The sequence below is a fragment of the Glycine max genome, chromosome 20, assembly GCF_000004515.6.
Source record: "Glycine max cultivar Williams 82 chromosome 20, Glycine_max_v4.0, whole genome shotgun sequence".
Lineage (NCBI taxonomy): Eukaryota > Viridiplantae > Streptophyta > Magnoliopsida > Fabales > Fabaceae > Glycine > Glycine max.
In genome coordinates, this window is record NC_038256.2 from 25,328,863 (window position 1) to 25,341,968 (window position 13,106).

Consider the following 13,106-nt stretch of genomic DNA (forward strand, 5'->3'; position numbering starts at 1 on the left):
GAGCTAATTACTTCAGGATGAAGCATCAACTCACATGGGCGAGCTGCTATGATCCTACCATCATGGAGCATTGAGAGAAATAAGGGAGAAGAAAAAGAAAGAAGAGAAAACTATAATGACCTGCCTTGTCGCAACGATACCACCACTCTAAATCGCGAGAAATTTCAATTTTTAAATGAAAACTCCCTTAATTTGCTTATGAAAAATGAAAGTATTTTTTTTTCTCGATATACATTCGACAAACAACGCACCATTACTTTAATGAATACATACATACATACATACATACATATATATATATATATATATATATATATATATATATATATATATATATATATATAGTAACTCAGTACACATCATTCACATAATAGAAAGTAAATTTGTTCATATATATAATTAAATTTGATGTACATCCTCAATTCAACAAAAGAATTATGGAACTAGCTATGGAGGAGTTGATTAACAAAATACAACTCTCTCCCAAAATAATCCCAACGTTATCATGTCGGCTCCACAAAAGAATCTCACTTATCGTACTTTACTGCTATCATTCTTCTCCCACGAACAAGAGTTCGTGATCATCATAGGTACCAACCACACGGTACAAAAATTGTGAGGGGTGAGTTTATTATAAAGGAAATTAATGTAAAGATCAAATAACCATAATTAGTAAGAAAACATTAACAAATATCATAAGCTTACACAAACATTCACTAGTCCAACACACACTCAACAAATAGTCATCATCAATCCATAGTTCCAATTAATTATGCTCAGTATGATGCATGCACCTGACCTCAACTCTCAAATGCAATGTAGTACCATCCCCAAGGAAATAGCCTAAGCGTGTCCACACGACACTCTCACTTAGGAAAACTAGGCAGTAAGTATCGAGGTCATCCTGTCGTGCACAGGCAACTCCCCCCCCCCCCCCCCCACCCGCCACGGTGATAAGCCTGAGTATCAAGGGAGTTCCAAACCGAGTAACATGCCCCCAAGTACAAGTATACCTCCTCATGAGAAACTATAAGTACTTATTGACAAAGTTTATACTATTTCCATGTCATATGAAGTATGAAACATGGGCACCATCAAATGCATTGACCGTAGATAATTAAAGATTTTAAGCCATCCCCCTCCAGAGATGCTTAAAACTCTTTAACCACTCTATTTCCCCCACCAGGGACATCCAACAAGGTCACTGCACCCCCCATGTACATACACAACATACAACGTATGAAACATGGGCACCATCAATGCACTGACCATGGATAATTAAAGATTCTAAGCCATCCCCCTCCAGAGATGCTTAAAACTCTTTAACCACTCTTTTTCCCCCACCAGGGATATCCAAGAAGGTCACTGCACCCCCCATGTACATACACATCACACAACATATGAAACATGGGCACCATCAATGCATTGATTGTGGATAATTAAAGATTCTAAGTCATCCCCCTCCAGAGATGCTTAAAACTCTTTAACCACTCTATTTCCCCCACCAGGGACATCCAACAAGGTTAATGCACCCCCCATATACATACACAACATACATCATCACAGTGTATATTCAACATCATCAAAATTTCATCTTAATATCACTCTCAACATCAGCATCATCTCAATGACATTATCAACAACAACAACATCATCTCATATTAACATAATCATAAATAACAACATCAATTCATATTGACATAATCATCAATAACAACATCATCTGATATCAATATCATCATAAACATTAACCGCACCTCATATCAATTAATGTCATCAATAGCAACATCAACAGTAAGTCGCACTCTGCATATACATACATCTATAGTTCATGCCTGAGATTCACACTTCCCAGGTCTTCAGACCACACAAGTCTAATAGTAATGTTATTGATCAATAATAGATATATCGCATCCCATTAGTTAAAAACATTGTTTTCTTGAAAACCAGCATGCAATAGGGACAGGCATACATCCCCATAGTTAGGTTCCCTGACCCCAACTATCGAATTAAAAGTTGTAAACTATGATAAACTCCCCTCATCTATCGCGAGCTCTCCTTCAGTTCCTCTTTTTGTCGCTCAAAGATCTTCCTCGTTCACGCTCGTCAATTCAAATGCAAGGCTCTATATGCCAAATTGAAGGAAATTTAATATAGATTTTAGAAACAAGGTTAATGACAACATTTGGAGTCAAATACCCCTATCAAAACATAAAGGGCTGAGGGGTGTTTCGGATTCTACTAAAAGGAGACATCATTTTGAAATTATGTTCACGTTAATGTGATCGGGGTTCAGTGAAGGTCACGAACATTACATCAATGCTATAAAAAGATAACTTTTACAATGTCTCATTTTCAAGGTTTTTCAAAGGAAGTATAAAAACACCCTATTACAGTACCCAACACACAAAGAGACACTAAGAGGAACTCAAACTAACTAGGAGAAGGGCTCAGAAATCAATATTACCTCAGAGAAGCTTTGAAATGGAGGATTGGGGGAATTTTCTCCACCGAATCCTTGAGGAGGATTCTAAGGATTCCACTCCGATTAAGATGTTCCTCTTGGTGTGGTGGTTCGGCGAAAAGCAACGGCGGCTCATGGCGGCCATTGGTGGTCGTGGGTGGCAGAGAAGAAGGTGTTAAGGTTTGGGTGGCGTTTTGGAGAAGAGGAGAGTGAAAAATCGTGTTTTTCACGCTGAGGAACATATTTATAATCTGCAAATCTCGCTTAGCGAGGTCGTCTCGCTAAGCGGGAGTCCACTTTTCTCACTCAACGTGCAAATTCTCACTTAGCGCAACTTCCTCTGCATTATGACTTGCCCAACAGGCCAATTCTCACTCAACGCAATTCCCTCTCAGGTTGGAATTGCGCTTAGCGCACCCTTCACGCTTAGCGAGACATCAAAAGTTGTTATTTTCAAAATCCCAATAGTCAGACTGTGCAAAAAGTGTCTTTGGAAGCTCCAGACAAAATTTGAAGATGATCCAACGGTTAACGACTCTAGGATCGCGATTTTACTAAAATAGGTTTGGGTAAAATCTGAAATCTCATAATTTCAACTTAGTTAAACAAAACTCCACATAACTCAGCATCCACATCAAGAAATTCACACATGACTAATTCAAGCCATACCTCAACTCATTCAAGTCAACCATATAGTCAAATAACACGACAAATACAATTAAACATTGATTTATAACTAGTAATATTTCAGGGTGTTACAAAACCGAAGCCGAGGCGCTGCGAAATCGCAATTGTGATCAACCTCTACATCGTTCTTCATTCGTCATTCAGTTAGTGTTTGTTCTTAGAGTTGTGAACATGATCTATGCATCCTTAGGGGTTCTCTTTTTGTTGTTTTGTGCATATTCATCTCTTTCTTCTATCATCGGTAATCCCTTTTCTTTTGTAAAGTAAATTTTAACCAATCATTAGCGTCGTAAGTCATCTTTTAAAGACATTGAAAGTTAATAAACAAAACCGAGATAAAACCAACATATAATTGAGTTTCTCTCCATCAAAGCCACTTGAGATCATTCAAGGTCCAATGCCTTAACGACCTCTTCTTTGTTTTCAGTAATAAAAATGAATCTTTCAAAAGCCTAATACCAATTCAACACACATAACTTTCTTGCTTTAAAGAACTACATAGGTCTGAATTCCTCATCGCACCTGAGGATACATAGGAGCAAGGGCAACACCCTTGTGGACTTCATTCATTGACACATTAGCATTGTTGGTGTTTAGGACTATACTATTTCCAAATGTAGACGGGCTAGTGGATCTAGCAACGATTGACGCCTTTCTTGCTTATCACCACAGCAAGGAAAACCATGTCATCACTGTTTTGGAGGATGCATATGATACATTCGACTTGAGGTACGGGAAGAGCAATGCAAGAATTGTCTGTTGTACACATGCTCTTTATGTATGGTTGGTATCCCACGTTTTTTTATCATGAAGGAAGATCTGTTTGTCCGTCATCACATGTGTTCTGAAAAGATTAAAGCAAATTGGGAAGAACTCTTGGCAGGTATGACGGGAGCGTTCGTTAGTTGGTTCCCACAATGGAAAGAAGGAAGGGCAGAACTGTTATGCTCATGAGAAGGATTCCCAAATATCCCCTTGATAGGGATGAGGGGTTGTATTAATTATAATCTCGTCCTGGCCATAAGGCAGCTAGGCTACCCTATGAGAGGTGCACCGTCAGAGGAAATCCTCGCGCCTTTCATCGCGTGAGGTTTCAGCGAAGCCAATGTAAGGATACTTCAAAAAATCTGTAAAGCGAGGAATAGAGTGGGAAGAAAATATAAGGAGCTTAGAGGAAGTAGCAATGGCATCATCGGCAACTATCACAAGTGGTTGAAGTCTAGAATGCAAGGGATGACGTGGCTCCCAAAGCTAAAAAGTATAAGTGGGAAAGAGGTTGAAATTCTTGAGGAAAACGAAGAAGTGTAAGCTTTGAAAGCAGAGCTCGAAAGGACAAGAGTAGTGAAAGAGAAGCTAAGGACGACAGTCACTAGGGTCATGAAAGAGTGTGATAAGCTAAAATATATCCACTTGACCATGGTCGAAGTGTTAGAGTGGGAAACAAAAAGGGCCCGAAAGGAGGAATGGAGTAGAAACAAGTTGCGGGGGGCTCTGTAGGGGTAGCAGTAATGAGCTTAAGCTTAGAAGGGCCGAGAGGGGCGAATCGAGGATGGAAAGCATGGCGTTAGAAGGTAAGTTAAAGGCTTGTTAGAGGTCGAAGAGAAGTTTGACGGAACAGTTGAGCAAAATAGAAGAGAATATGTTGATAATCATCGACCAATATAAGGAGAAGGTGAACCTAGCTACTAGTCATGAGCAGATGCTGGAAGATGAACAGGCAAAGGTATCGGCTCTGCAGATTGAAAGGGAAGCGAGAGAGAGGGTGATAGAGTTGTTACATGGGGAAAATATGAAATGGATGAGTAGATTTGCTCTTACTTTGAATGAGAGTCAAGAGCTTCCAAGGTTGTTAGCCAGAGCCAAGGCAGTGGCTGACACGTACTCGGCTCCTGACGAAGTTCATGGTCTTTTCGATTACTGCCAACACATGGTCGAACTAATGACCCGCATAATTAGGAGTCGCCAAGGCATCTATTTTGTATTTATGCTTTGACTCTGACAAGATGTGATGAACTATGTTGTTTTTAATGAAAATAGAATTTGATTCGACCCTATGTTCTACGGAATATTCTGTGTGAATTCAATACTTCAACGACCTATCATTTTCATGCATTCACGTTTATCCAATTGTCGCATTACTCATTGCATTCTATTTTTAGCAGTCATTGTCATCATAAAAAAGTAACTATAGTAACCAGACCCTTATCAAACACGTGCCAAGGCTAAAATCATGAGCGAGATAGAGGAAGTTCAGGAATAGATGAAGGCCGACATGGAGGCCATGAAAGACCAAATGACCACCATGATGGAGGCCATGATGAGCATGAGGAAATGATGGAGGTCAATGCAGCTGCGGTTGCCACTACAAGTGTCGCCACTGAGGTAGATCCGACTCCCCCATTGGGTGTGAATCAAGTAAGTCGTCCAGTCCCAGACATGGTAGGTCAGGGGGGCGAAGTATTAGGAAGCACAAGTGGCCCCCATTTCACGCAGGTCCAGAGCAAGCATCATTTCCCGCTGTATGGCCTGCCTCCCAACTATGCACCACCCAATGCTCTACATGTGCCCGAGGAGAACATCAACCACTCTGCCCTTATACCCCTTGAGAGCCAACAACCTCAATCTGGGCATGCACATGGCCCTCAACCCATGGGGGAGACCTATGAAGCACCCCGAGACCACAATCTGGCCGAATTTGAGCCTTACCTCGGATGTTGCTGAGCCGCAATCATTTGGTGGCATGCCCCAGCCAAACACCTTGGGTGACCTTCAGTATCGCCCATAGCCGCAACTACAACCCTTATATTTTTCGGTAGGAAGACTGCCTCCTGCCACAATGGAAAGGGAAAAATTTGATCATCTATAAGAAAGGCTGAGGCCCATTGAAGGAGGTGGGGACTACCCTTTTGCCTATATGGCAGAACTATGCCTAGTACCCGATGTCATCATTCCTCCTAAGTTCAAGGTGCCAGACTTTGACAAATACAAGAGGACTACTTACCCCAAGAACCACCTGAAGATGTATTGTCAGAAGATGGGGGCGTACGTGAAGGATGAGAAGCTCTTGATGCATTTCTTTCAAGAGAGTTTGGTCGGGGCAGCTAATTTGGAATCTTCCTAGATTCGTTCTTGGAAAGACTTAATGGTTGCCTTCATCAGGAAGTATCAGTACAACTTCGACATGGCTCTGGATAGAATGCAATTGCAAAACATGTGGAAAAGGGAGCATGAGTCCTTCAAAGAATACGCCTAGAGGTGGAGGGATTTGACGGCTCAAGTAGCGCTCGCAATGATGGAAAGAGAAATGATCACAATGATAGTAGACACTTTACCTGTGTTCTACTACAAGAAGATGGTGGGGTACATGCCCTCAAGTTTCACGAATCTGGTATTCGCGGGCGAATGGATTGAGGTAGGCCTAAGAAGAGGCAAATTCGATTATGCTGCTTCAACAAGTGCTGACAATAGGAGGACTAGAACATGTGGAGCTAAGAAAAATAAGGGAGATGCCCATGCCATAACCACAGCTCCCACATGGCCAAATTCCCAACAAACCCCTCACAACCCCACGTACCAATATCCCCCTCACCAACACAATTACTCAGCCAACATCGTATCTCCTCCCTGCCTGACGCCCATTCAACCGAGAATGCCCACTCAACCACAAAGAACTCCCCAACATCACCTACAAAGTCCATTCCCTGCATAGCCCCGACCAAATGTAAATCCCAACCCCAATACCATCACCAACCCAAGAAGGAACTTCCTAGAAAGAAAGCTCGTGGAGTTCACCTCGATACCAATGTCGTATGCCGACCTACTACCATATTTGCTCAGCAACCAATTGGTTATGGTGAGCCCCAAAAACGTCTATCAACTGCCATTTCCCCGATGGTACAATCCCGACACCACATGCGCCTATCATGGTGGTGTCTCGGGGCACTCTATCGAGCAGTGTGTAGCACTCAAGCACAAGGTACAAAGCTTGATTGATGCTAGATGGCTGACATTTCAAGAGGATAGTCTAAATGTGAGGACTAATCCACTTGCCAATCATGGAGGCTTGACAGTGAACATAGTGGAACGATGGGAGTCTCAAGGGCTGAAGCGAATAGGGGATGTGTCGACTTCCTGGCGGTTCATATTGGAAGCATTGCACGAGGCTGGTATAGTTGACCTTAACGGTGACAAAGGAGATTCGTGCTTAATGCATCTAGGGGCATTGCACGATGTGGAAACATGCCCAATAGCTAAGGAGCTACCACAGGGAATGATAAGCAGGGGGCAAATTGAAATCTGCAGCGCAAAGAAGGATGAAGGGGAGGTATGCATGCAGTTAGGTGACAGAAACCTGAGTAAGCTTAAGCCTTTGGTGATCCACTTCACCAGGGACATTACCATCCAAAGGTCCCGAGGCTTCTAGCCCTTCACAGCAAAGACGCATGCACCCTTCTCTTGCAAAAGTAATAAGGCAGTGCCATGGAAATATGCCGTACAGGGACCCAATGGAAGGAAGGACGCATCCATCGTACGTGTTGGGAAGGACATGTCATCTGCTAAGATTACAAATATTTTTGGTACGAGTGGCATGACTCGTAGCGGACGTATTTTTGTTGCTCTAGAATTACCACCAAGGTCAAAAGACAAGGGGAAGGCGAAGGCGGAAATAGGTGAGAGAGAGAGAGAGGGCGGGCCTAATTGCGAATGATGAGGCCCCTGTTGGAAAAATGGCAGAGGAAAGAGATGACTTGAGCAAGAGGGAGATATCAGCTGAGGAGGTGAATGAATTTCTGAGAATCATTCAAGAGAGTGAATTCAAAGTGATTGAGCAATTGAATAAGATTCCAGTCAGAATATCTCTATTAGGGATGCTCATGAACTTCGAACTTCATCGGGTGTAGTTGGTCAAAATTTTGAATGAAGCCTATGTAGCGCAAGACATATCAGTGGAAGGCTTCAGGGGGGATAGTCAACAACATCACTGCCAACAATTACCTGACTTTTGCTGACAAGGAAATACCAGTTGAGGGGAGGGGACACAACAAAGCTTTGCACGTGTCTATCAAATGTATGGACCACATAGTGGCCAAAGTACTCATTGACAATGACTCTTCCCTCAATGTCATGCCCAAAACTACATTGGATAAGCTGCCATTTGACGCATCGCACATGAGGCCAAGCTCCATGGTGGTAAGGGCTTTTGATGGTAGCCGACATGACGTGAGAGGGGAGATCGATCTCTCGATTCAAATTGGGCCACACACGTGCCAGATAAATTTTCAAGTAATGGACATAAACCCCGCCTACAGTTGCCTGCTATGTCGGCCTTGGATCCATTCTGTTAGGGTGGTCCCATTAATGTTGCACCAGAAATTGAAGTTTGTGGTGGAAGGACAGTTGGTTAAAGTGTTAGAGGAAGAAGATATACTAGTGAGTTGTCCATCTGTAGATGCAATTGGCTTTGATGTTTTGATGATGATCATGATGATGTGTTGCAATTGATGCAAATGGGCTTTTCAAGATTAAAATTCAAGAAAATACTTCAAGATTACAAGTCACAACATCAAGATGATCACTAGAATATTAGGAAGGGAATTCCTAATTGAATTAGCAAAGGTTTGGCCAAGTGATTTAAATTAAAAAGTGTTTCTCAAAGGTTTTACTCTCTGGTGATCGATTACCAGAGGATGTAATCGATTACCAGTGGCCAAATACGTTTTATAACAGCTACAAAAATTTGAATTCGAAATTTTAGACTGTGTAATTGATTACACAATTTTGGTAATCGATTACCAGCAGTTAGTAAACGTTTTAATTCAAATTTTAAAAGTTGTAATCGATTACACAATTTCTGTAATCGATTACCAGACAGGATTTTCAGAAAAATAATTTCAAGAGTCACAACTTTTCAAAGGCTTTATTCATGACCACCAATGGTCTATATATATGTGACTTAAACACGAAATTGCTAAGAGATTTTCAGAACAACAAAGTGTTTATCCTCTCAAAGAGCAAATTCATTTTATCCTCTTAAGAATTCCTTGGCCAATTCAATTGCAATTCATTAAGGAATTATTTGAGTGCTCAATCTGTAAAATCCATCTCTTTCTAGAGAGATTTGTTCTTCTTCTTCTTCTCATTCTCTAAGGGATTAAGAGACTGTGAGTCTCTTGTTGTAAAGGATCTCTAAACACAAAAGAAGGATTGTCCTTGTGTGTTTAGAACTTGTAAAAGGAATTTACAAGATAGTGAAACTCTCAAGCGGGTTGCTTGGGGACTGGACGTAGGCACAAGGGTGTGGCCGAACCAGTATAAAACTGAGTTTGCATTTTCTCTTCCCTTAATCTCCTTTATTTATTATTGCTTTATATTCATATTCAAATTGTTTCATTTGAATTAATATTTAAGAAGATTGTCATTAAGGGAATTCATAACTTGAGTAAAAAGTGAAATAGATTTTTAAATTAGGGAAAACAGTTTGGAATATCTTAATTCAACCCCCCCCCCCCTTCTTAAGATATCTGAGGCCACTTGTCTAACACCATCCTCTACACCCTATGTTGAAGCTGCAGAAGAGTCATTGGAAACATCTTTTCAAGCGCTAGAAATTGTGAACAATGCTTATGTGGAGGCTCCTCCGGTGCAATCGTGTCTATCTAATGCCTCTTTGATGGTGTCCTGCGTTATGCTAAGGGATGGGTACGAGCCTGAAATGGGTTTAGGCTGGAGTAGTAATGGCACAACAAGCTTGGTGAGGTTCGTTGAAAACCGTGGAAGGTTCGGTCTGGGTTACGAGCCTACACATGCTGACAAAAGAAGGGTCACCTTAGAATGGAAAGAAAGAAGCCTAGCGCATTTACAAGGGTGGGGACCGCAGATGGAAAGGGTCCTTGTGTGCCACATTAGCAAAAGCTTTGTCAGCGTGGGATGGATGCATGAGAATCAGGTTGTTGTGCTATACAAAGAAACCAACCAAGAGTAGCCAAGTTGGGTGCAGCCGTGCTCCCCGAGTTTCGAATTGAATAATTGGCAAATCGTGGAGCGACCCGGGATTTCGGTGTCAAATCCAATGTAATCTAGTAGTTTGAACCCTTTTGCTGGGCCTAGGCTTTAGGGTATGCTTCTTTTGTTGGGCATCCCTCTTTCTTTAATGTTCCCGCAATTATAAATATACAACCCTTTGTTATTTGATATGTTCCCTCCCACACTTGCATCCATTTTCATTCTTCTGCATATTTATTTTCATTGCGATTAAATGATTTGATGCAAATCCAACGATGAGTCCTGTGAAAGTAGTGATACCGAGGACCTGGATGTTGACTTTGAGCAACTAGTAAATCAAGCTAAGGAGGAAGAAAATGAGGATTGGGGACTTCCCCCAGATTTGCGAAGAATGTTGGAGCAAGAAGAAAGGGAGGTGAAGCCGCACCAAGAAGAGACAGAGGTTGTGAACTTAGGCATTCGCAGAGAGAAAAGGGAGGTCAAGGTCAGCACTTGTATATCCGTGAAGGTCCAAGATGAGTCGGTGACTTTGTTATGAGACTACCAATACATCTTCGCTTGGTCTTACCAAGATATACCTGGTTTGAGCTTAGAAATCATGCAGCACAAGCTACCTCTGAATCCTGAGTGCTCCCCGGTAAAGTAAAAATTGAGAAGAATGAAACCTGAGATGTCCCTAAACATAAAGGAAAAGGTGAAGAAGCAATTCGATGCCAGTTTCTTGGTCGTTGCTCGGTACCCAGAATGGGTCGCCAATATCGTGTCGGTCCTAAAAAGGACAGGAAGGTGCAAATGTGCGTGGACTATCGGGATCTAAACCGAGCAAGTCCAAAGGATAACTTTCCTTTACTGCACATCAATGTTCTCTTAGATAACATGGCCAACTTTGCCCTATTCTCTTTCATGGATGGGTTTTTGGGTTACAATCAGATAAAGATGGCACCGGAGGATATGGAAAAGACAAACTTCATCACTCTATGGGAAACCTTCCGCTACAAGGTGATGTCATTCGAGCTGAAGAACGCTGGGGCAACATACCAGCGGGCCATGGTGGCATTATTCCATGACATGATGCATAAAGAGATCGAGGTCTACGAGGATGACATGATCGCCAAATCAAGGACGAAGGAGGAACACCTGGTCAATTTGTGGAAGTTGTTCAGGCGACTGCGTAAATACATGTTAACGTTGAATCCCGCAATGTGTATGTTTAGGGTAAAATCTGGAAAATTGCTCGACTTTTTCGTTAGCCAGAAAGGAATAGTGGTGGATCCAGACAAGGTAAAATTAATCCTCGAAATGCCCGAGCCACGTATCGAGAAGCAGGTTCGAGGTTTCTTGGGAAGGTTGAACTACATAGCGAGATTCATATCACAGTTAAGTGCCACCTGCGAGCCTCTTTTCAAATTATTGCGTAAAAATCAATCTGTCCAATGGGACGATGATTGTCAGGTGGCATTTGAAAGGACTAAATGATGTTTGATGAATCCCCCTATGCTCGTGCCACCAGTGCCCGAAAGACCTCTTATCCTTTACATGACAGTATTAGATGAGTCGATGGGGTGTGTGCTGGGACAACATGACGAATTCGGAAAAAGGGAACGGGTCATATATTACTTGAGCAAGAAATTCACAGCATTCGAGATGAACTACTCTTTGCTAGAGAGGACGTGTTGTGCCTTGGTGTGGGCAGTTCATTGTTTGAGGCAGTATATGCTAAGTTACACTACTTGGTTGGTGTCCAAAATGGATCCCGTCAAGTACATCTTCAAAAAGCTTACTTTCATGGGAAGGATAGCTTGGTGGCAGGTTCTGTTGTTAGAATTCGATATTGTCTACATCACTCAGAAGGCAATAAAGGGAAGCGCCTTGGCGGGTTATCTAGCTCAACAACCCATCCAGAATTCCTTGATGAGGATATCATGACCTTGTTTGAGGAGGATGTCGAAGATGAGGACAAGGATAAGTGGATTGTGTGGTTTGATGGTGTGTCTAATACACTAGGCCATGGGATAAGGGCAATATTGGTTTCCCCGAATAAACAATATATACCTTTCACGGCTAGTTTGTGCTTCAACTACACAAACAACATATCGGAGTACGAGGCATGTGCCCTTGGTATCCGAGCAACGATCGACTTTAGGGTCAAGTTACTCAAGGTATACGGGGACTCGGCATTGGTGATTCATCAGTTGAAAGGTGAATGGGAGACCAAGGACCACAAATTGGTGTCTTACCAGGCTTACATCAGGAAATTGATGGAACTATTTGATGACATATCATTTCATCACATTCCTAGAGAGGAAAATCAAATGGTCGACGCCCTTGCCACTCTAGCGTCTATGTTCAAAGTGAGCTCGCATGGAGATTTGCCATACATTGAATTCGGATGTCGTAGTGAGCCTACACATTTCTGTTTGATAGAAGAAGAGGAGGATGGTAAGCCTTGGTACTTCGATATCAAATGTTACATTGAAGACAAGGAATACCCACCTAAGGCCTCTGACAATGACAAGAGGACATTATGAAGGTTGGCGGCCGATTTCCTCTTGAGTGGAAATATCTTGTACAAAAGAAATCATGACATGATGTTGCTTCGATGTGTGGATGCAAGAGAGGCCAAACAAATGCTAGTGGAGGTGAATGAGGGATCCTTTGGTACGCATGCCAATGTACATGCCATGGCTCGAAAGATTCTGAGGGCGGGGTATTACTAGCTCACCGTGGAGAACGATTGTTGCGTTCATGTGAGAAAATGCCATAAGTGTCATTCCTTCGCTGATAATGTTAATGCCCCACCTGTAGCATTAAATATGTTGGCAGCACCGTGGTCTTTCTCAATGTGAGGCATAGACGTGATCGGGGCCATCAAACCCAAGGCTTCAAATGAGTATCACTTCATTTTAGTCGTCATTGATTACTTCACCAAATGGGTGGAAGCAGCTTCATATGC

At 42.2% G+C, this 13,106-nt stretch overlaps 1 protein-coding gene across 1 annotated transcript; it reads left to right on the forward strand.

Moving 5' to 3' along the window:
* The first annotated feature begins 12,075 nt into the window (after positions 1-12,075).
* On the forward strand, positions 12,076-12,681 carry LOC102661746 (uncharacterized). The gene has a single exon (XM_006606736.1). The coding sequence runs from the start codon at positions 12,076-12,078 to the stop codon at positions 12,679-12,681; it is 606 nt and encodes a 201-aa protein (XP_006606799.1).
* Positions 12,682-13,106: the final 425 nt, after the last annotated feature.

Coding starts and splice junctions, on each gene's coding strand:
- LOC102661746 (XM_006606736.1), top strand. CDS start 12,076: ATGACCTTGTTTGAGGAGGATGTCGAAGATGAGGACAAGGATAAGTGG.